The following is a 23,254-nucleotide window of genomic DNA, read 5'->3' as shown; positions in this document are numbered from 1 at the left end:
GCTTAGGATCCTGACCTTGATAACAAAGTAATTTGAAGCAATGCATAAACTTAGCTGTCATCGTAGATAAGTGCTGTGTTTCAGCAATAGAATCACAGGCTCTAAATGTCAAACAAGTCGTTTGCTGTTCATCTTTAACAAGATGTTTTTGAATATTACATAGTTCGCCAATATCTTTTCCTTCAGTATTCACAATATTCTTGAAAGCTGCACCTTTGATTATTGAATTAAAAAAAAAATTCTGAGCCATTATTATTTTTCAATTAAAAAATAAGCCTTGTTTTGAAAAATTTGGACAGTTTTGGATTGTGAACACTAATATTCCACCTAAGCAATTTAAAACTGTAGTCTAAAATGTAGAAAATCAATCGATTTCCTGAAAAGTTTTTCTGGTAAGTTTTGACCAAAGTAATTTGCTGAGGGAATTTTAACTTTCAGAAGTTGTGACTAACACTTTTTTCTTCATCAGTATAACATTGCACTTAATTATTTCCCTTTAAGAAGAGAGGAGGGGAAAAAAAGGAACAGTGGTAATACAGCTAATATAGCTAAATTATCTCAGCCCCAAATCCCCTTGCATATGTGATTAAAGAAACTCATGTCTGCGTAGGAGCCTGGATACATAAAGGAAATGTTTCCTTTCAGCAACATCTAACAATAATGTTTATTCTGGGGATGTTATGAACTTGATTCCTCAGAGTCCACACTTCCCCAGATTTTGTGTGTGGAATGTTTAAGTGCTGGTCAGAGGATGTCATGGCCTTGTAAAGAGAAGAGGAGAGCCATGAGACTTTGCCCTAGCGGAAGTGGGTGGGGCTGATGGTCAGTAGATTGTTCTCCGTGGAATGGAGATGTGTGGGCAATCGAAGGAACAACAGCCTTTATTTAGTAAAGTAGAAGTTTTCTTATTTTTTTATTCGGTTTAGTTGGGCTGACAGCTCTTGGGATAAATATGATCACAGGGTCTGAATACTCAGCAAACAAATTCTCAACTCATGTTTAACATCCATTTCGAAATTTAATAGGGAAGGAGAATTTTATTCTAAACAGATGATTCTTGAAACATAGCTTGATTGCGTTGATCGTTAAAAGCAGCATCCCAATCACATCACTTTTTTTCCCAGAGAAAATAAACTGTTTTGAACACGTGAGCAATTTGGAAACATCTGAAACCAATTTCCTTCTCAAGCTACGAATCAAATAATAGCCTTAGAAGACAGTGCTTTGTGATTTATGACCGCATGTTATACAGATAGTAGTGTCACATTAGTTCCTGACTTTCAGATTTGTTTTTTGGTCTTTGCGGTATAAGTTGCCTTTTTCTAAAGTACATAAGTTTCGGTCATCCGCCTGCTGAGGTGGCTGAGGTGACTCCTACGTCCTGTTCTGTCGGGGAGGCACCGTGGACTGGGGAAGAGGGGGGGACCCCATAAAGACACTCCTGCCCCCTCCCCCAGCACACCTGGACACCCTGGAAGGGGTTGATTCCTGTGTTTTTCTTTTGTTATTTGTTTTGATTCTCTGCTTTTGTTGTAACGAAACAGAAATTTTCTTATGACTAAGATGATTGTGTTTAACAGCATAATTAGGAATAATTATGAAAACAATACAGTGAGGAAGGAAGGAAACCTTTTTATTTCCTTTCTCCTAGAACACAAACGGGATCCTGGCCATGCTGGATGAAGAGTGCCTTAGGCCGGGTACGGTCACGGATGAGACCTTCTTGGAAAAGCTGAACCAAGTCTGCGCCACCCACCAGCATTTTGAGAGCAGGATGAGCAAGTGCTCCCGGTTCCTCAATGACACGTCCCTTCCTCACAGCTGCTTCAGGATCCAGCACTATGCCGGCAAGGTGTGGGACCCCGGGACCCCGGGGAGGTCACAGTGTCTCCCTGGAGGGCAGACACCTTGCCTCCGAGATGGCATTCTGACCAGCACCAGCTCTGCAAGATAAATGGAGCTGCTGAGGGGGCGTAGAATCCATGAACGTTCAGTGGGCATAGAATCTGGACCATACTGAGAAAAATCTTACTAGTACTGAGATCTGAAAGGAAAGCCAGTGGACCTAATCAAAGAGTTCAAATATATATTAAAAAATAAATTTTATTATTTTCAGGCTCAGAGCTAGCCTATAAAAAAGATCTATTGACACACATAAAATATTTGCCAGTAAAAATTAGCAGTCACTAAAGACATACAGTAAGGTTTTAATTTTTTCAATCTTATTTATTTTTTTGATGTGGACCATTATTAAAGTCTTTATTGAATTTGTTATAGTACTGCTTCTGCTTTATGTTTTGGGTTTTTGGCTGCAAGGGATATGGGATCTTACCTCCCTAATCAGGGAGCTAACCGACAACCCCAGCATTGGAAGGCAGAGTCTTAAGCACTAGACTGCCAGGGAAGTCCCTAGAGTAATTATTTAAATAAGCTTGCAGACGTCAAAGGAGAAACAAAATCTGATTTTGTATTTAGTAAATATGAAGTTATTTCGTTGCTGTTGTTTAGTTGCTAAGTCATGGTCTGACTCTTTTGTGACCTCATGGATTGTAGCCCACCAGCCTCCTCTGTCCATGGAATTTTCCAGGCAAGAATACTGGAGTGAGTTGCCATTTCCTTCTGCAGGAGATCTTCCTGACCCAGGGATCGAACTAGAGTCTCCTACATTGGCAGGCAGATTCTTTACCACTGAGCCACCAGGGATTCCCAAATATAAGTATATAGTATCTAAATTACCTTTACTTTCAAAATGTTGGAACTTGGCACTTCATTTTTTATTCACTAGCCCATGTTATTAAAAAATACTTCTCTGGTCAATTTCCCTGCTGGTGTAAGATATCTATAAAAATATCAATGTTATCTCTGTTTTCCCCTGTCTCCTTTTAAACACACTCGAATTGGCGCATGTAAGCTAAAAACTACAAGTAAAACCTCAAAAATATGATTGAATACCAAAAAAACCCTAAAATCCTTTGAAAATGTTATGATAACATTTTTGAAGTTTATTCTTGCAAATCCTGAAGGGTAATAGAATTTATTTTGAACTCCTCTGTGATTTAGACAGATGGAATTTAAACTTGGAGGCTGATTTGGTATTCGAGTGTGACTAACGTGTTGAGGGTTTTTTGATGGAGAAAGAGGCTGCAGGATAGCTGGTCTCAGGATATTTTAGCAGCTGTTTGACGCTCCGGTGTGCGTGTATCGGCTACTGAGTCCCGTGTGCTGCTCACAGGTGCTGTACCAAGTGGAAGGATTTGTGGACAAGAACAATGATCTTCTCTACCGGGACCTGTCCCAAGCCATGTGGAAGGCTGGACACGCCCTCATCAAATCTTTGTTTCCTGAAGGAAACCCTGCCAAGATCAACCTGAAAAGGCCTCCTACAGCCGGCTCACAGTTCAAAGCATCCGTAGCCACTCTGATGAAAAATCTACAGACCAAGAATCCAAACTACATTAGGTATTTCTGGCACATAAAATTCTTTGGCCATTCAACTATGAAGGCATTCACAAGGAAGATCATTTTCCTGTTTGCTTAAATCTGAGTGTAGCCCAAGAAGAGGGGTAACTAAAGTACTTACAGGTCAAATCATATTGTGTCTTGGGTGTGCTTGAAAAATACTCCAGTGCCCCCCAAAATAAGGAATTTTTAAAAGGAAAAAAAAAGTGTGGCGGGGATGGGAATAGATACTTAATTGGGTTGTTGGCATACAGGAGTTCTCAACTTTCTGTTTTTTGTTTTTGTTTTTTTTTTAAGACAGGAAACAAAATATAAATTTATTTCTGATAAGGTTTTGCATAAACTCTTCTGTTGGATTCATTTTGGATTCTTGTAATATTGACTTGGACCATTGACACCTGAGTTGCAGGTCTTGTGTGAGGAAGCATGTGCCTCATGTAATGGTTTCTGAAACAATCGGAATTTTTTCAAAACAAGACAAGAACCCCTTTTTAAAAATCTGGTTTCTTTTTTTGCTTCTAAGTCATCATAGATTTCAACATTCAGTAAAGGCCAACTAGTTTTAGAGTTTGCGATGTGTGTATTTGATGAACTAGGTAATAGAGGGTGTGTGTCTAACAGGTCAGGTTTCATGTGGCACATGCATGCCCGCACATACTTTCTCCTGTTGTCTTTGAAAATTCAGTTATGAGGAAGTTAGCATGAAGAATATTTTCATGTTTGGCTTGTTGTCCTAATATTTGTGTTCATAGCAAATGTAAATAGCATCCCCTGGTTTGGTTGCAAACAGGTTAGAACATATATTAGGTAAGGATCCTAGTTTCAAAAAACTTCAACCAAGAACTTTGTGTGATCAGTCTTTTGTTATTCTCATTTGAGTCAACTTTTTTTTTAAACCTTACGATTTTATTAATTGAGGTATAATTTGTATAGAGTGATATGTACAAATCTAGGTGAATGGCTCCATTGTTTTTTCACCACTGAATACACTTTGGTAATCACTACTCAGATCAAGACATGGAATGTTCCATCACCCCCAGAAAATTCCTTTCTTTTCCTTCTCTTTCAATGGTTTTAATGGGTCTCTAAGAATTTTTAATTAATAAACTCCAACGTTGTGAATATATCATTTTAAATGTATATATATATCTTTATTTTTAAACTCAGTTTCAGATTCATTTTAAGGTCTATTTTTCCCAGATAGGTATCTTGTTCTGGCACTGTACATTGAAAAGAAAAAAAACCAAACCTCTATTTTTCACTCATTTGCCCTGATGCCTTTGTTGACAATCAGTTGAATATATGTGTAGACATCTAGATCTAAACTCACTAGTTTGTTCCATTGATCTGTTTGTTCTTAAGCCAAAAAGTAGGCATTATTTTTATAAATGTCAAAAGGAGAATCATAGAAAATACCAGGGTCAAACTAAGTAAGATTTAGTTGTCCATATATTATATATGCATGTGGATTTTATTTGACAGTTATGGTGAGGCAGATAAAACCATAAATGTTTAACAGTATATTAATTAGGATATAGAGATTGCTCCAGCAAGATCCAGAAATAATAGGGGCCTAAACAAGATTATCAGTTATTTCTTATGTAACTTTTAAGTGTACGGACTCCAAGGCTAATAGAGCAATGTCTTCTGTGTCGAGGCTCTGCCATTTCCAGGATATATCCTCTTATGTATATAGTCAGAGATAGCTCTCTACCATGTCAACATGCCGACCAGCAGTTAGCAGAAGAGCAAAGGGAGAACCAAGTTCCTTTTAATGATACATCAGAAGTAGCAAACATCATTTCTGCTCTGGCTAGAATTTTGGTCACGTGACCACACTTACCTACAAAGGAAGCTGGGAAATCTAGTCTTTGCTTGGGCAGCAAAGTGCTCCGTTTAAAAGGAGGGAGATAATAGGGATTTAATGAGATAGCAATGTTTTTAACTGTTTCATTGAGGTATGTAATACACATATACGCAGTCTAATATATGAAGCTTAACTGTGCAGGTTGTTGAATTTTTACATATTTCTATGACCATGTAGCCCCATCCTGACCAAGATATAAAACATTTCCATCAACCCAGAAGTTTCTCTCATGCCCCTTCCCTGTCCATCTTCACCCCTTCCTCTCCCCAGAGGTAACACACTGCCAAGTTCTTACTAGGAATAGTTTCTCTAGAACTTAATATAAATGGAATCATAGAATAGGTACTCTTATACATCAGACTTCTTTCATTCAACAGAATGTCAGTGGTATTTATCCATGTTATTGTACGTAAGAGTTTATTCTTTTTTTATCGCTGAGTCTGCAGTGTATTTATCTTAATGTTTTTTAAAATGATCTGAAATAATTTCAAAGGAAATGATGAGGTTTCCAAGAATAATAAGTAATATGTCACTGTGAAATAATTATATGTGATACTTTGTAAAACATGGACAGATCAGTCTGTAAGGGACAGAGTTTGAAACCTAAAATTTGTGTAATCTTTCAGGTGCATCAAACCGAATGATAAAAAAGCAGCACACATCTTCAATGAGGGCCTAGTGTGTCATCAGGTCAGGTATCTGGGTCTCTTGGAGAATGTCCGAGTCAGAAGGGCAGGCTATGCCTTCAGGCAGGCCTATGAGCCTTGCCTAGAAAGATACAAAATGCTGTGTAAACAAACATGGCCTCACTGGAAAGGACCAGCAAGGTAAGACATTGTTTAATCACATTTAATGATGAAATTTTAAAACATACAAATACTGTGGTGTTTTCTTCACGTGCTGTTCAGGCAAAACAGAATCCTATGAAGAGTTGGATGTAATTTCTGTTTTGGACCATCTTCTGTCAGGATACCATTTTGTGCCAATTTTTGTTAATTATAGAGCGCTTGGTCTTCAAGGTTAAAACAGGGCTTATCAAATCTACCTTTGGAATTTGTATGTCAATAGAACTAAAATATGCTGTGTCGAGTTAGCAGGAGGGAAATTTGTGATTGATAAGTGTATTTGTGTAGAATCATAGCAGGGTAGAGTTAGAGGCATTTTGTATCACTGCTCTCAGCTTTTCTTTCTTTTTTTTTTCCCTGGAGAATTAACCCCAGAGAGTGTGCGTAGGGAGTGGGGGCCCCATTCTTTGCCCAAGTCTGTACCAAGTAAGAAATGGATATAGGAGCAGTTATATCTGTTCCTTTGTGTCTTCCCTTGTGGCTCAGCTGGTAACGAATCTGCCTGCAATGTGGGAGACCTGGGTTTGATCCCTGGGTTGGGAAGATCCCCTGGAGAAGGGAAAAGCTAGCTACCCAATTCTCCAGTATTCTGGCCTGGAGAATTCCATGGACTGTATAGCCCATGGGGTCGCAGAGAGTCAGACATGACTGAGCGACTTTCACTTCACTTTATATCTGTTCTGTGTTCTGTATCTATTCTGTTGCAAGTAAAACTGGATTGGAGAATATGGCAGAACTCAGGGCCATGTGTCTTTTCAGCTCATCCGCCCTACATTGCACTCACCCATCCAGGCCCAGCAGAGCACTGGACCACTGCAGACCCAAGCAGAGAGAACTTGTGTGCTTGTGGGGGGGGCTGCTGCAGGAGAGAATCCAGGCCCTGTCTGTGCAGGGGCCCTCTGCTCTCACCAGTCAGGAGTTACTCTTCTGCAGCCCACAGAAGCTTTCCCAGCTACTACAGCAGGGCCAACGTGCTGTTTGTTGATGGGGATTTTCTTTCACTGTACTGGCTGTGCCTCCACGTTGTCAGTACACCTGACCTTTCACAGGAGCATCAGTAGAATTACATGCTCACCTCATATTGCAAGCAGATAAACTCCAGACTTACGGTGTGGTCTCTGATGCATAATTCAGTGCCCAAGTAATTAGGGTCTGAGTGTTATGTCATTTCCCACTGCTAATTTCCAGGGTATTATGGTCATTGTCTACCATAATACACAGAACAGGTATTCACTCCCTGCCTGGTATCCAGTCCACAAGTTGGTGGGACAGAGTTTAGAGCTAAAGACTGACTTTAAATCCAGGGTCTAGGATGGAGAGGTTAGAGCCAGGTCCAGGCCCTTGCTTCTATCCTATAAGGCTTGTGTTCTTTTGAATTCCATTGCCTGGTGCTTAGCACTCTTGGTCCCTGCCTATAATCTGAGTAGTAGGAGGTGCTTAAAAATGTTTACAGGGACTAAGAGGATTCAAAATAGATGTGAATTTCTTGCATACTCTTCTGGCCCTGGTTGATCCATTGTTATGAGTATATTTGATCACTTCTGCAAATGAAATCAAGAAATTGGCTTTAATACCATATTTTCTTAGAATATGTAGTTTGAACCCAAAATGCTTTTTTAGCATTTACCCCCTGGATTTGGTTAAATTTGTGGAATTCAATCTGGGAATTCTTTGATGAAAGGATGCTTACTGAAAAAACACTTATACTTGGAAATGAAAATTTTTTTTTTAATATTGCTGAGAACCTGATATCATGGTTTAAGATAAGATAACCTATTTTTATAACTCAGAAAATGTATTGCTTTCATTTATTTTTATAGAGCTGGTGTGGAAGTTTTGTTTAATGAATTGGAGATTCCTGTGGAAGAATACTCCTTTGGTAGATCAAAGATATTCATTAGAAACCCAAGAACAGTATGTAATTTTACATTTGTGTTATAATCATGTAAGCAAGTTCTTAAAGGATGTTTAACTTTATAGTGTTAACCAAGATGCTACCAAGAATGTCACATTTTTGTTTTTCTACAAATGTCCAAGTAGATGGCTTAATAAGGGGTAGTGGAAGAACACATGTATTTTTATGAAACATCAGAATTTTTGAGCTGATAGATGGTGTAATATTTAAAAAATATAAAGAAACTGATATTACAGTAAGACCTCCCTTGTTCATAAAAATTGGAGGTTAATTCAGTCTGTATGTGTAATGTCTGAATTATACAGTAATTTTAGGAAAGACAACTCTACCATTTAGAGGTACATGAAGGCACCCAAATTAAAAAAAAATTTTAAGCTAAGAACGCTTAAAACTCTACTTATTAAAGAATTCCAATTGAGCCTTTTTATAACTGAAGAGACTAGCATGAAATATAATGAGCATAGCAGTTTATTGGAAATATGGTGAAATACAAAAGTGTTTAAATCGCTTGAGAGAAACCTCGGCAGTCGTTTGAAAGCACCACCTCCCTTCTGTTAACAACTTCATCCTCATTGATAGTGTGAAGGCACATCGAGAGCTCAGTTCAGCCCTTATGTGATTTGTCATAAACACTTTGTAAAACACTGAGAAAACACTTTGTAAAACATTTGTAAAGCGCTGTAAAACACTTTGTAAAACATTTGTAAAACACCGTACCCTAAATTGTGTATCTTGCATGAATTCATCCAAATAGTTTTCTCCTAGACTACAATCCATATTATCTATAGTTAAGTTTTTTCTCTACTTAATGTGGTTCATTCCAACATCATAACATTTTATTTCTTGAGAATGACATTTGTGTATGCCATGGGTTTTTGGTGGCTTTTTGATAAATCCATCTGTTATTTTATTAGTTATTCAAATTAGAAGACCTGAGGAAGCAACGGCTTGAGGACCTGGCCACTCTCATTCAGAAGATTTATCGGGGGTGGAAATGTCGCACACATTTCCTGCTGATGAGAAAAAGCCAAATTGTGATTGCTGCCTGGTTCAGAAGATACGCGGTAAGAGCTCATGATGTTTTTGAGGTATAATCATGGTACTTTTTTGGGAATGTTTGTTCCATTCTTAACTATGAAAGTACCTTTTAAATACTTAATCTTCCCAGTGACCTGGTAAAATGGGTCCTCTTCTGGGCCCCTTTTTAAAGATGAGAAAACTAAGTAACAGCTACTAAATGGCCTAGATGGGCTTTGAGTCCAGAACAAGTCAGAGCTCCAGTTGAGTCCATCCCACTGTTTTCCACTGATGGAGATACATGTAGTGGAGGTCTGCATCTTGAATTTGGTTTTCAGATTGGAAGAGATAATGTTATTTAACCATTTGAGTAGAGTAGGGTCAGTTTTCCCAAATAATTGGCTGTCCTCCATTCATTGTAGGAGCTCTGAAAATGGTTTTAATTCCAGAAAGCTAGTGCCACATTTTAGTAGAATTCTGGGTTTGGGTAAAGGTTTGGATTTCCTTTCGTCCTCAGATATCAGGCCCTTTGGGAAAAGATTAAAAAATAAAGTATGTTTATTTAATTATTTAATTGATCTGGAATTTCTTTGGGGAATTTTCTTTCTCACTCAATGATAGGTGTTTCATTGGCGGCATAACAGGTTTGAGGGAAACCTGACGATTTGCCTCTAGGCTAGGTTGAACTTGGCATTGTGTTCTCACAAGATGAATTTTCATGATAAGAGCGCTGCTGCCAAGTGTATTTTCATTCTCTGCTTTTTCACTAGAGAGTGGGTTGGAGAGTGAATTAAAATTGCAATCAAATCTCCTTAAGTGTGTTCTTCTCTTTCAACTGTAGAGTAGTTTTACTTTAAAGGAGTGTATAATTAGAACGTAACTTATGCTGGCCTATTCTCATGTGATACATTTTAGTGTAAATTTCTGAGTTTTAGAAATCAATGTTACTTAAATGAGTAAAGAGAAATTATATTTAAAAGAACATCTTCAAAGTTGCTTCCTTGAGTTAGAAGAGTGTAACCAGCAGTACAAGCGTTAGAGTCTGGCCCCAGCCAGCCACATTCGTGATGAGTTTGCTCACGTGTATTCTGCAAAGGCCCAGAGGGCTCTTGTCGCCAGCCTGGCCGCACACACTAGTGGTCCTTTGCCCTTTGGCAGTTTTGTAACGTTCTGTTTTCTGTTTGCCTTAGAGTGGGAGGACTAACGAATAACCAATCCTCAAGGAACCCATTTTTATTATTTCTTATTTTGAGATCATTAAGAAAAAAAAACAAGTTTTGAAGCATCCTAAATTCATCTGTCTTCAATTCTACAAATAGTTTTGAAACTCCTCCTCTGCTAGACTCTGAGGGGATAGCAACGTGAACCAAACAGCCTCATACAGTTTATATCTAGTGAGTGACAGTGTGCGTTTAAGCAAATAAATAATCAGAACAATGGCAGATTGTAGTAAGTGCTAGGAAAGGAAATAGAGAACTGAGATTTAGAATAATAGTGAGACAGACATTACTTTAGATGGGGTGGTCAAGGAAGACCTTCTGGAAGGGGCCATTTCCTCAGAAGGATGAGAAGAAACAGGAAGGAAACCGATAATACCAACATAAAGCTTTGGTATCTCCAGATTTTAAAAAAGTCCTCATATGTATTATTAATTTTTGATGCTGAGAGTTAGAATGAAAACAAATAATAGCCAAGCTTTAGACTGCTCTGTTATTTCTGTTTCAGAATTTTAACTATGGGCAAAACTCAGAAACTTTGTGGGTTTGTTTCCAGACTGCTCCAGTAAAGCTAGTCACACAAATCTTTTTGTTTCCCAGGGCATATAAAAGTTATGTTTGTGCTGCACTATAATCTATTAGTTGTGCAGTGTCATTATATCTTTAAAAGTACATACCTTAATTAAACAATATTGCTAAAAAATGCTAACCATCATTTGACAACACAGAGTTGCCATGAACCTTCAATTCGTTAAAAAAAAAAAGAAATTTTTTTTTTTAAAACTCCAATATCTATGTAATACCTCCATCAGTTATCTATAGTTATCCAAGCCAGTGATTTTCCCTTGACCAAGTAACTCAAAGAGTTTTTGAATGTCCATTTTCAGTTACTGATTACCTTAAAACTCATATTCTGTGATATTTCATGGCTCCTTAAGGTGAATTTTAAAGAGAGAGTTATTTTCAAGCCATGTAGGAATTTTAAAAGAAAACATGGGTGTACTAAATGAATGTGAGAAGCAGTGGTCAGGTATTATAGGTACAGTTTGGTCCCTACAGACATGGAGTATCCTTCTGTGTGGAATCTTAGAGGTTTTCCAACTCCTTATTTGATTGATGGGGAAACTGAAGCCAACAAGGGCAGTGACTTGTCCAAGGTCCCAGAAACAAGATTCTCTGGCTGGTTCCAGAGAGGCTACTTCAGGGTAGTTCTCAGGCCTGGAACCCTTTCCTCAGGGGGTAGGAGGAGCCTTGGACTGGGAGCCCCGTGGCTTCCATTGCCCTTTGTCAGGATCTCTGCCTTTCTCTCTGGCATCATCTTTTGTTCTGCTGCTCATACATTGATAACATCACCCTCCATCTCTTCTGAGCTTCCAGAACATAGCCTAGAGCACTTGGAGCATCTGTCCCCGCTTAGAGAAAGGGAGCTGGGCAGTCTGCCATTTCCAGAGTCAGAGTCACAGCCTGGCTTCAGTAATTTGAAAAACTGTAAAACTTCATCCCAAGGGCCCATGTTTTAGTGAATATTCCCCACTAAACACAGTCAACACTTTTTCTAGAGTTAGTGTTCCAGCAGCCTCTGCTTTCCAAGACATCAGCTGGGAATTAAGAAGGGCCTCCAGCCATTAACCTTGTCTTGCTGACCCTTGGGAAGACTCTGACTGGGTCTTCCTTAACCTTGCCCACCTGGATAATCTCTGCTGCATCTGAACCTGCCTGTTGGGCTCGCGTTTCTCTGGGACAGACTGTCTCTCTTTTCCACTGCTGGCTGGTGTCCCCTCTGAGTCCTTGAGTGCAGGGATGCAGTCAGGGTAACATCTGCATCTTCACAGTTCTATTCAAGGGCTGGATGCCGAGCACCAGCTCGATAAATAAAGTAGAGTCGATTGATAAATGTTTGCTTCAATTTGTGAGCTGGTTTCCCAGCTTGAGGCAGTAAATGCAGCAAACCTAGAAGGCATGTGGGATGGCAGAGGCTGGCGCAGTCAGTGGCGTGGCGAGAAACGGCGCCAAGAAGAGAGCGTGCTCAGAAGGAGCTGCAGGGTCAGTGTGCATTCACGCCGTGTGTGTTGTGCATTTGACCACGTCTTATAACAACATGATGCAGAGAACAGATGTTAATAATGGTGGGTCCTGAGTCATTAGGACATTGGTTAATTGTATTTACCAGCCTTGAAGCGAACTTTGGATTAACTATAATAATTTTGGATTCTTGGATATTTAGATTTCTGTACTTAATTGGTTGCCAGAAGGAATATGGGTGATCAAGAGTTCATTGCACTGAGTGAGCCGACTTAGTATTGTGTATGTGTGTTGTGGATATGTAAATACCCACTTGGTATCTGTGTTGTGGGTGTGTAAATAGAACTGCTGATATCTTCCCCTTTCATCCTACAGCAACAGAAGAGGTATCAGCAGATAAAGAGCTCTGCCTTGGTAATTCAGTCTTATATCCGGGGTTGGAAGGTGAGTTTGAAAGAAGTGACCCTTACTTATGTGGGGTTTTCACGTCCTTTACAAAGGATGATGTCTTCATGCTCACTCTGCAGGGGAGAGCTCCTTGTCTCCTGCCCACCTTGTAAACAGTCAGATGGAAAGAATAAATATTATGGGCCAAGCTGGGGCCCTATAGCATCATGTCTTGGCTGCTTCCTGCTTTCTTTTCAAGGTTTGTTCTCTGAGCAGGAAGTCCTTGAAATAATACTGGACATGATGTCGATCTCCTGTCACCTGTTATTTGCAAGGGAAGCTGTAGTCCATGAGGCTGAGTACATGTGAGTTCTGCCAGACCTCAGCACGCCCAGCCCAGTGCCTTCCATACCCTCCCTGTGACAGTCTCACAGGCTGTCCTGTCATGATTGAAAGAGCCGAAGCTCTGGTGTCCTAGTGCACCCACCCCACCTGATTCTGGGTCCTTCCTGCTGAAGCTTGGTTCAGAGTCACCAACTGTAGCCCACAAGCCAGATGTAGTCCACTGCCTCTTTTCACACAACCTGACAGCTAAGAATGGTTTTTATATTTGTATATTATTATTAAATTTAAAAAAAGAGAAGGCTATTTCATGACATGTGAAACTTATAGGAAATACAAGTTTCATATAAATATATGCATACCTGCAGTGCAAAGTTCATGTAAATAAAGCTTTGTTAGTGCACTACCTCCTATACAAGACTGGGCGACTGAACAACAGGACGTGACTGTGCTCACTTGTTTGACATCTTGCCTGTCGCTGTTTTAGTGCTTCAACGGCAGAGTTGGTAGTTGTGATAGAGAACATGTGATCTACAAAGCCAAAAACACATACTGTTTGTCCTTCTGTAGATAAAGCTTGCTGATCCCTGCTTGGGTCAAAGGTACTTCAGGGCCTCTTGTTGCCTTATTCCTTTTGGGTGATTTTGTGGAGGTGGCTGCATCCAGAGGAACTACTTCAGGGTAGTTCTCAGGCCCGGAGAGCTTTCTGGAGGTGGAGCCTTGGACTGGGAGTCCCATGGCTTCCATTGCCCTTTGTCTAGGCCTATGGGCAACCCAGGGACTTGGTATTAATAGTTGTCCACAGCAATGACCAAATACAAGTCTGAGCACACAGTGTTTGTGAGATTGCTGCCTGCAGGTTTTTCTTTTGACGTACTGAGTCCTGGGGTCCAGGTCAGTCCAGAGACTTCAGAGGCGGGACACAGGATTCACCTCCAAACCACACTAATCAGTTTCACTAATCAGTTTCCAGCAATGACTGGAAGGAAGCCACTAGTATTGAACCAGTGAGATAATTTTATTTTATAACAAGTTTTTAGCTATCTCTTTTTGAATAAAAAGTACAGCTACACTTCCATTCCAGACAGTAATAGGAAAAGTGATCAAGTGGCTCTCGAGATAGACCCACCATATATACCCACTATGTTCAGAGAACTCTTCCTTCCATCGGACGCATGCAATTTATATTGCTGTGGTCAGATTTATGGTAAAGAATCTGCCTGCAATGCAGGAGACCTGGGTTCAGTCCCTGGGTGGGGAAGGTTCCCCCAGAGAAGGGAATGGTTATCCACTCCAGTATTCTTGCCTGGAGAATCCACATGGACAGAGGAGTCTGGAGGGCTACAGTCCGTGGGATTGCAAAGAGCTGGACACGACTGAGCGACTGACACTTTCACTTTCATCAGAGTGTGGGAGGATGCTGTCTGTCTGAGTGGGGATACGCTGTCATGATTGACAGTGTCTTCATTTATCTCCTTCTCATGGTCCATTTGGGCTAATGAGCAACTTTCCCTTTTCCTTTCTTTAAGCTGTTGATTTTTCACTTGAGAATGGGAATTATGACTATGTTTTCAGGTATTTTCTTTCAAGTGGGTTTCTTTCACTGGGTTTATTTTTTTAATTTTTTTGGTGGGTTTCTTTGTTTTTTTTGGTTGATTTTTTGCTCTTTTTGGGTCATGCTGTGTGCTTTAGGCCCGGAAAATCCTGAGGGAACTGAAGCATCAGAAGCGCTGTGAGGAAGCCGTCACCACCATTGCCGCGTATTGGCACGGCACCCAGGTAGGCCAGAGACCCCCCCAGGATGGCAGATGGTCAGGAGTGACGTGTGGAACAGGGGACCCCCTCATTCGGGTTTCACTGGCTTAAGCTCCTGAGCATGCCTTTGCCTCTCGCTCTTTCCAACGTTTTGGTGTGGGGTGGTGGCTCACGCTTTTGTTTACTCTTTGATGGTGACAGTGTCCGTCTTCCTCTTTCTCCACTGGGAACCAGCAGTAACCTTTCTTGCCTTAAACTTCTCTGTAAATCCTTTTCAAATGCATCACAGGCGCGAAGGGAACTGAGCCGGCTGAAGGCGGAGGCTAGGAATAAACATGCTATTGCAGTTATTTGGGCTTACTGGCTTGGATCTAAGGTACTTGAAATGCATATCCCATCACTCCCATCCTGGAATCTGCAATAATCAATCCATGTTTCTAGCGTCTCAGGGGATGGAGTCCCACAGTTAACAGTGGCGCATGTCCTAGCAGTGAGATTTAATAACCCTGGAGATGTTCATACCAACAGAGCACATTAGGAAGCTAACTCTAAGCACGTGTAGGCAAAAAAAAAAGACTAATTGCTTACTAATGAGGTACTAGCATAGCTGCTCTTTTTTTAAAACTCTCAAATAACGTGCATGTTTAGTTTGGGGGGAGTTTTTTGTTTGTTTGTTTTTTACCCCCTTGATGTGTCCTGGTGATTTTCTAAAGGTGTTTTAGTGTGTGGGGGCATGATGGGAATGTTTAATTAAGATTTGGGTTTTGACTGGTCCTTTGTAACACTGATAATAGAAATGCCTTTAATGCATGCTTGGCAAAAATATTAATCCATGAATGAAATTGGTTTTTAGGCTCACTGTAGCCGCTATTGATTATTATAAGCAAAATATTATATGTGAAAAGAATGATCATCTGTGATTTAGCAGAAAGCTATGTTCATGCAAAGCTAGCTGTAATTGCCCCTGAAGAATCCCAGGAATTTCGGCATCAGCTGTTTGTGTTCAGAAACAAAGGCCTCCTGAAATACTCTCGCTAATCCCCAGGCAGAGTCGTGGGCTCTGTGAACATTTCACATTTCCCAAGGGACGAGCATTTTAGATGTTTTCGTTACTTAGAAAATCAAAGGTCATCTCTGCTAAAAATGTGAATCGCAGTTAGAAACTCAAATACCAACAATAGTCCTATGTTTTTAAGTCTACCTTGTCAGCGTTATAAACCCATATTGTGAGAAAAATGAGAAAAGTCAACATAATTTGCCTGCATAAAGATCATAACTTGCCACAAGCTCACCAAAGTTGTTCATTTGTGTTTGCCTCTGAACGTCTGTGTGGAACCAGCTAGTTCCTTTTATAAACTGAGGGAACTGAATCAGAGGCAGAGGGTCTCTTGGACAGTGGGATTTCTCCATTGAGTGAACTCATTACCTGGTCTCACTACTATCATGTCATGAAACATGAGTGCCTGTCTGTTTTCATCTTTTAAAATAACACGCCTCAGATTAATTTTTCCCTTAGGTTGATTTTTAAACCTATGAGTTGTTTTCACTTTTTATCTTGCTTCTGTATATATCACTGTTTGGGGCCCTAGCTAATATTGAATTTTGATACATACTACTTCTAATTTTCCAATTGCAGAGTTTGGGTGTTTTGGTGTGTGTTTTTTTTTTTTTTTGGAACTTCAGAGAAGCAACCTTTATTCCTTCCAGTTTTCTAAATGGTTGTTCATAAGAGTTATCTTTTTATATGTTCAAGTGAATGGACTCGGAAATTCACTGTGTCTTTAGCCCCATGGACTGGCAGCAGAGAGGAGTCCACAGAAATTATTAGGAGCCACTTACAGTTCTGAGGCTTTGATGAGGGAGGGAGGGAGAGAGTGAGGGTGAGGATGTAAGAGGGAGAGGGAACAGGGCAGAGAAAAGGAATGGCATGGAAGGAAGGGGGCAGGCAGCGAGTGTTTCCCTCGGGTCCCACATGGATTGTCCACCTTGGAGAGAGAGTCTCAGTGCCCTGAAAATACGCCAGCCTGACACTGATGCTTTGGACTTAAATGATTGTGCAGCATTTCTCTTTCATTCTGAAATCCTGATACATAAAGTGGCTCTTCTGTTTGGTGGGGTGTCTTTTCCTGGTCATTTGTGCTATCTGCATTGGGCTGTCTCTTTTATTTACCGTCTAAAACGTTCTAGGCTCGAAGGGAGTTGAAGCGCTTGAAGGAGGAGGCTAGGCGTAAGCATGCAGTTGCTGTCATTTGGGCTTACTGGCTTGGACTGAAGGTACCTCCTCAACCTCTTCTTTCTATCCACGTGACTCGATGTAGCCCTTCCAGCACCTACTAACCCTGACCAAACGATCAGTTATGCTTGCTGACGGTCTGCACAGTCTTTTACATGGCACCTTGCCTACTCTGGTTTCCTTTAAAGAGCAAACATATACACTAAAATTTTCTGATTTTATTGCAGTGTCTTTCTTTAAGTAATAGGTTTAAAGTAATAGCATACTATTTAAATATAGAAATGTAGCATATTTTATTCTTTATTATGCAAATTCTATTTAATGTCCTCTTCATGAGGATGAAGTGGTTTTTTTTTCCCTCCATTTGTGATACAGAGTTATAGCAGTTGAGCTAAAAGCTGACCCACTGTCTGCAGTGACCAGCCTGGGGATATTGGGCTTTTGTTTCCCTTTATCCTTCTCTTCTGTCCCATTGATGGCTCCTGGAGCAGAGCTTTCTTCAAAGTGCCCATCATTCTAATTGTTCAGCACAGAAACCAAAGGGTGTTGCATAAATGTACAGGTTTTGACAAGTAAGACCAGCAGTGGCTCATTCAGGTTACAGAGAACTTTAGATTCAAATGCCTTCTCATTTAAGGCAGGGTTTATTTCAAAGAAGTTCTTGCTGCTTGAGGTAAGGATGCATGTACCTAAATATGATTAAGCCCTGGAAAACCTTGAGAATGACCTTTAGGCAATACAAGGATTTTGTCTTCCTAAGAGTCAATAACTCATCACTGTAGGGAGCTATTCATATTGTCATTGGGGGGATAATTAGGCCCCTTTTTGATATTTGCTCTTCATTCTTTTTACTTTAATTCTGTAATAATTCACTTTTTTCTAAATATTTGAATATCATCCAGGAAACCATTAACTCTGAGTCTGAACTGAGTTAGCAGTATCCATAAACTCTGCTTTTAAGAGTGTTCATTTTTCCCTGAAAGTTTCGCCTATAACTTTGAGTAAATTAACTTTTTGATTATAATGAATATTCATCAAATTTTGAAGTAATTAAGAAGTAACTTAAATATGAATTTTAGATGTTCTATTTCAAGAATTGAACAAGTTCTGAAATGACTTTTTAAAGTCAAAATTGAGGATTTTATTTCCTGTTTTATTCACATTCTAATTTGCATCTAATTTTCATAAAGGGAAAGAACAAACAGCATTGAGTCAGGAGGTTTACTCTCTATAATGCTCTGTACCAGCAACATCACATTTATCTTTGGTTTTCTGGATTTAACTAACTGCACATATGATTTTATATTTATTATAATACTTTCATATTAAGAGTGTGTGCTCACATCTTATAAATCAAATTCAGTTTGTAGGTGAATGCTATTTTAGTTAGTTAACTGGCCTTACTATAGACATAACTGTCTTTTTTCCCCCAGTTTCCACAAAACAAGAGTATTTTAATGTGTTACCATAAAATTATTATAAGATTAAACTTCTTTGAAGTCCAAGAATGTAATAATTTTATATTTTTTTTAAAAAGAGTTTTGTTGATATGAACAGTAGTTTTGCCCTTTTAAAGGACTTGATTCTTATGGAATTGTTATGAAGTGGACCCTTTTTAAGGCCCCTGCGGCCCATGAAGGGAGCCCGTTCTGTGTACCGTCTCGTCACCAGGCATCTGTGTGTAGCTGTGTTTCAGGGAAAAGGGCCTGTCCTGTATCACAAAGCATGCATTGAGCTCAGTTACAATGACATTCAAGTACATTTCTAAGGATGTGTTTTCATGAAACCTCACTTTAACTTCTCTGCTTTTGTACATTTTTATAATTTTAGGAGCCAGTTAATGAGTATCATTTTTCTTTTTGTTCCTTTTACCCTTGTAAGTTTAAGATTAAAGGGAATCCCCTAGTGGTGTAGATGTTAGGACTTTACACTCTCACTACTGAGGGCCTGGATTCACTCCCTGGTTGGGGAACTAATATCCCATAAGCCACATGATGAGGCAAAAAAAAAAAAATTTTTTTTAAATTTTTTAAAAATAAAATAATGAAACATAAACTTAAAAATTTTTTTTTGAAATAGTTATAAACAAGATGCTGCATACTAAGTCACTTCAGTAATGTCCTACTCTGTATGACCTGGTGGACTGTAGCCCGCCAGACTCCTCTGTCCACGGGATTCTCCAGGCAAGAATCCTGGAGTGGGTTGTCATTTCCTTCTCCAGGGGTATCTTCCTGACCCAGGGATTGAACACATGTCCCTTATGTCTTCTAAACTGGCAGGTGAGTTCTTTACCGCCAGCACCACCTGGAAGCCCCTAACCACCTCCATGACTGCAAGAGAAATGATCATCAGTAACGTGAGATATGAATTAAAGGGAGGACAGCCTACATGGTATATAAGAGAATTTTTAAACTTTAAAAGTCTGTAGGTGTAGAGGGTAAGTCTGGCACTCAAATGCCCAGAGGCACCAGGTGGGTCACACGGATGAGGGAAGTAGCAGATGGAAGGTGGGGAAGGAACCAGGCTCCCAGCAGTCTGGAGCAAGCAGCTCTCTTCGAAAGGTCGCCCTGGTTCACTCAGTTCCTGCTGTGTGAGAGTGGGGTTCCCTGTGCTAGATCTTAAAGAATTGTAAGAGAAATCTGCAGTCTGAACTCCTATGTGAAAGTCTTAAGTTAAAGCACATATAAAATATTTTTCATCAAATTGAATTTGGTTACTTGGTTGCTAGTTTATAGCCCCAATACAGAAGTATTTTGAACATGTGCTATTAAACCCAGAAAGCCAAGATATAAGGAAAACATACATAATGTCTAAATTATTCAAATAGGCAAATACTTTGCCAGAGTCTTAACTCTCCCATTTATAGCTGGATGATAAACATTTTAAATATTTTCCCCTCAATTATGAAACTTAACTACCATTCATTCATTTGACAGACACCTCAGTTATTTTATTTGTTAGACACTAGCATGCAAAGTAAATATGACAATATAGCAGAGAAGAAATAGTAAACTAAAACTAACATGATGTCTTAAGTGCTATGATTAGTATTAGTAGAAAATTTGGTGGGAAGTAGGAGTGAGAGAAAAATGAATGTAATTAAGTGGAAGATAATGACCATTCAAAAGCTTCCTTTTACATTCTTATTTTTAGTCATATGCCCTTCTCAGGATGTAGTACTAAAGTCCTGTCTTCATATGCAAGCCTTTTGGAAACGGCCATGTATTTCTTCAGGCATTTCTTGCCTTTTAAGAACAGTTTGAAGTGAAAATTACCTTATGTAATATTTTCTGAAATGTATTTTGATTTTTGATGGATTTGCAGCTATGCCTGTACAGTGTTACTCATCAGATCTTCAGGCTGTTTAAAAGCTAGTTAAGAGGATTTTAAACATCAAAACATTCTGGTGTTATCTTGCATCTCTTAATTTCTTTTCCTCTGACTTAAAACCCACTGTCTCAATATGCTTCATTTACTTTCCTATATCCAGAAAGACACTTGTGAATTTACTTCTTCCACTTATTTTTTATTTTAATAGAGGTATGTCATCTTTATGGGCATCTGTTGGCCACACACTAACCTCTGTATTCTGCTGCTGCTTTTTAAAGGTACGCAGGGAGTACAGGAAATTCTTCAGAGCCAATGCCGGCAAGAAAATATATGAATTTACACTTCAGAGAATTGTAAGTTTATACTTTATATATGGCTAATTAGTGTTATTGGGTTAACTAGTTCATAGCACCAACTCAGTAGTATGTGACTTGTCTGGGAACAGTTAAATCCTAATGGTGACATTGAGAGTTTAATATGACCTTTTTTTATCATCACTCCTAAAGTTCAGGTAAATTATGTCAGAAAGAGGCCCATTTAAGAATATTAATCAAATATTCTTTTTTTGACAGAGAGAACATACTTTGGGAAAAGTGAACCCAGGAAAGCCAGGTGTCTCAATTCAGGCCACTATGACAAAAGTACCATAGACTGTGTGGCTTAAACAGTAAACGTTCATTTCTCACCCTGTGGAGCCTCCAGGGTGCTGTGCAGTCTGGGTCTGATGAGGGCCTCTTCCTGGTCTCCTCATGTGATAGAAAGAGAAGCAAACTCTTTCCTGTCTCTTCTTATAAGGACACTAATCCCATCTTGGAAGCTCTGTCCTCATGACCTCATCTCAACCTCATTACCTCCTGAAGGCTCCATCCCCTAATACTGTCCCATTGAGGGCTAGGGTTTCAGCATGGGAATTTGAGGGGAATGCCAAGATCTTGCCCTGCTAAACTGCCATGAGCTACTGCAGAGCAAGGTTGGCAAACAGACTAGTGGGTGGAGGCGTGTGTGAGAGCGAGGCTGTGCCCCTCTCCCAGGAGGGATTCTAAAGTTCTCTGTTTTTCTGAGAACCGATGTAGTGCTGAAGAGTGCGAACTCTGGAGCCAGCTTGCTCCACCACTCACAGATGTGAAAGCCTCATTTTGTCATCTGTAAAATGGGGATAGTAATAGCACTTAACTCGTAGAGTTAGGGTAAGGGTTCGGATGAAGTCACACTGTAAAGCTTCCAGTGCTGTCCAGTAGAACTTTATGTAGTGGCAAAAATGTCCTGTATCTTTGTGGTTCAGTAGAGTAGTCACGAGCCAGGTGTGGCCGCCTGTTAGACATTGAAGCTCTCTAGTGTTGACTGGTATTCGTATTGGTGATAATAATAAAATTAGTATTCACGTTGGTTATTTTTCTTTTTCCTTAACCATTTGGTGGAGCTCAGGTTTCTCCAGCCAGTGGGAATAGTAGAGTAGAGAGTTTTCAGAGGAGTTACAAAGTTTTACAGACCAGAACTTGCTAAATTCCACTAAAGACTGGCTTCTTTGAGTCCAGTTTGTATGAGACAGCATTTTCTTTTTCTGGTGTATTTGACTCACCTGGTATTTTCTGTCAAACCCAACACAGGTGCAAAAATACTTCTTGGAAATGAAAAATAAGGTGCCTTCCTTATCTCCGATAGATAAGAATTGGCCATCGAGACCTTACCTGTTCTTGGATTCTACTCACAAGGAACTAAAAAGGATTTTCCACTTGTGGAGGGTAAAAACCATCTTTTTATGTTTTTTCAAAGGTGTCTTGCCATCTATTTTGAGTGTTTGCAAAGGGTAACGTAAAAGGCAGGATTTTGAAGTAAGCAGCACGGCTATCTGTGAGAATCCCCGGAGCCCCCAGTGCTCCTGTGATGTCTCCAGGACTGCATTGTCTTTCCCTTCCAGATTCTAGTTGCTTTCAAGTAGTTCTATTTCTTGTCCTTATCTTTATGTGAAGAAATACTACTGGAGGTAGAAATAATAAAATTCAAACATCTTCATGTGAATAGTAAAGTCTCACAAATTATATGAGTTTACTTTCTACATAGAACTACATAGACATACATGAGAACATGCACTTTCTGATGGACTGGGGAGAAAAGCTCTAAAGTCACCCAAAAGACATTAAAGAGATTGAAATTTCCCTCTCTCTGAGTGAAAGGGAAGCTGAAAATCTATTTGACTTGGCCCATATTTTAGCTCACTTAATTTTCCCTGAGCACATAACATGTAATTTAGGTGGTGCTCAGTGTGGACTACATGGGGTAGTTGTATAGAGGTTGACTTTATTTCAGTAACTTAGTTGGTATATGGAATGGTACAATTATTTGTCATTTGGATAGAATGAAGTCTTAGGTTGAAGGGCTTGTATTTAGTGAGTGAGCAGTTGATGGATACATCTTCCAAGAAACTCTTTCCTGCTCAGTGCTGGGACTTGTTCTTAGCTGAATCATATAGATATACAGAGAGACATTATCACTAAGCAGTGTAATGATTGTTCCCAGCAGAGCCTGTGGAACGGAATACCGAGCGCTGTTCTCTGACTTAGTGAGTCAGTTTGGCAAGATTTGCCATTATCTCAACATCTACCTCCTGCTTTGAGTCTGATACAGAAACTATTTCAGAAATAATGATGGGGGGTTTTGAATACTAGGCATCTGCTCCGCCTCTCCTTCCCCCGGCTCCTGAATTTTGCCCTTACCTCCCTTGGCTTGGGAGTGGAGAGAGAGAAGGATGCATTTATTCCAAGGGTGGGCAGTAATGCCGATGATCATGTGGGTGATTCTCACCCATCCTTGAACTGGATTTCTTAGAAAGTTCATCTAAAAAAACTGCTCCTGCTCCTTATGCCA

General features: G+C 39.7%; 1 protein-coding gene and 1 long non-coding RNA gene across 4 annotated transcripts in view; one reads left to right on the top strand and one right to left on the bottom strand.

Annotated features, from left to right (window-relative positions):
- Positions 1 to 23,254, top strand: part of MYO1B (myosin IB) — a 190,419-nt gene that overhangs the window by 155,136 nt on the left and 12,029 nt on the right. The window contains exons 15-25 of one of the 3 annotated variants that reach the window (XM_061149116.1): positions 1,652 to 1,852; positions 3,233 to 3,459; positions 5,953 to 6,153; positions 7,992 to 8,085; positions 9,001 to 9,150; positions 12,718 to 12,786; positions 14,764 to 14,850; positions 15,116 to 15,202; positions 17,014 to 17,100; positions 20,668 to 20,742; positions 21,997 to 22,131. In XM_061149116.1, coding sequence (XP_061005099.1) covers positions 1,652 to 1,852; positions 3,233 to 3,459; positions 5,953 to 6,153; positions 7,992 to 8,085; positions 9,001 to 9,150; positions 12,718 to 12,786; positions 14,764 to 14,850; positions 15,116 to 15,202; positions 17,014 to 17,100; positions 20,668 to 20,742; positions 21,997 to 22,131 — 1,413 coding nt within the window. The remainder of the gene's footprint in view (positions 1 to 1,651; positions 1,853 to 3,232; positions 3,460 to 5,952; positions 6,154 to 7,991; positions 8,086 to 9,000; positions 9,151 to 12,717; positions 12,787 to 14,763; positions 14,851 to 15,115; positions 15,203 to 17,013; positions 17,101 to 20,667; positions 20,743 to 21,996; positions 22,132 to 23,254) is intronic. The other 2 variants (XM_061149117.1, XM_061149115.1) reach the window with 2 other exon arrangements.
- On the bottom strand, positions 15,790 to 20,745 carry LOC133061027 (uncharacterized). Its single transcript, XR_009693891.1, has 2 exons — positions 20,672 to 20,745; positions 15,790 to 17,104 (listed from the first exon to the last, which is right to left on the bottom strand). It is a non-coding gene; the product is annotated as an uncharacterized LOC133061027 (long non-coding RNA).

The sequence above is a fragment of the Dama dama genome, chromosome 8 (assembly GCF_033118175.1).
Source record: "Dama dama isolate Ldn47 chromosome 8, ASM3311817v1, whole genome shotgun sequence".
Classification (NCBI taxonomy): domain Eukaryota; kingdom Metazoa; phylum Chordata; class Mammalia; order Artiodactyla; family Cervidae; genus Dama; species Dama dama.
Note: the sequence above shows the minus strand (reverse complement) of the source record. Positions and strands in the feature narration are given on the sequence as shown.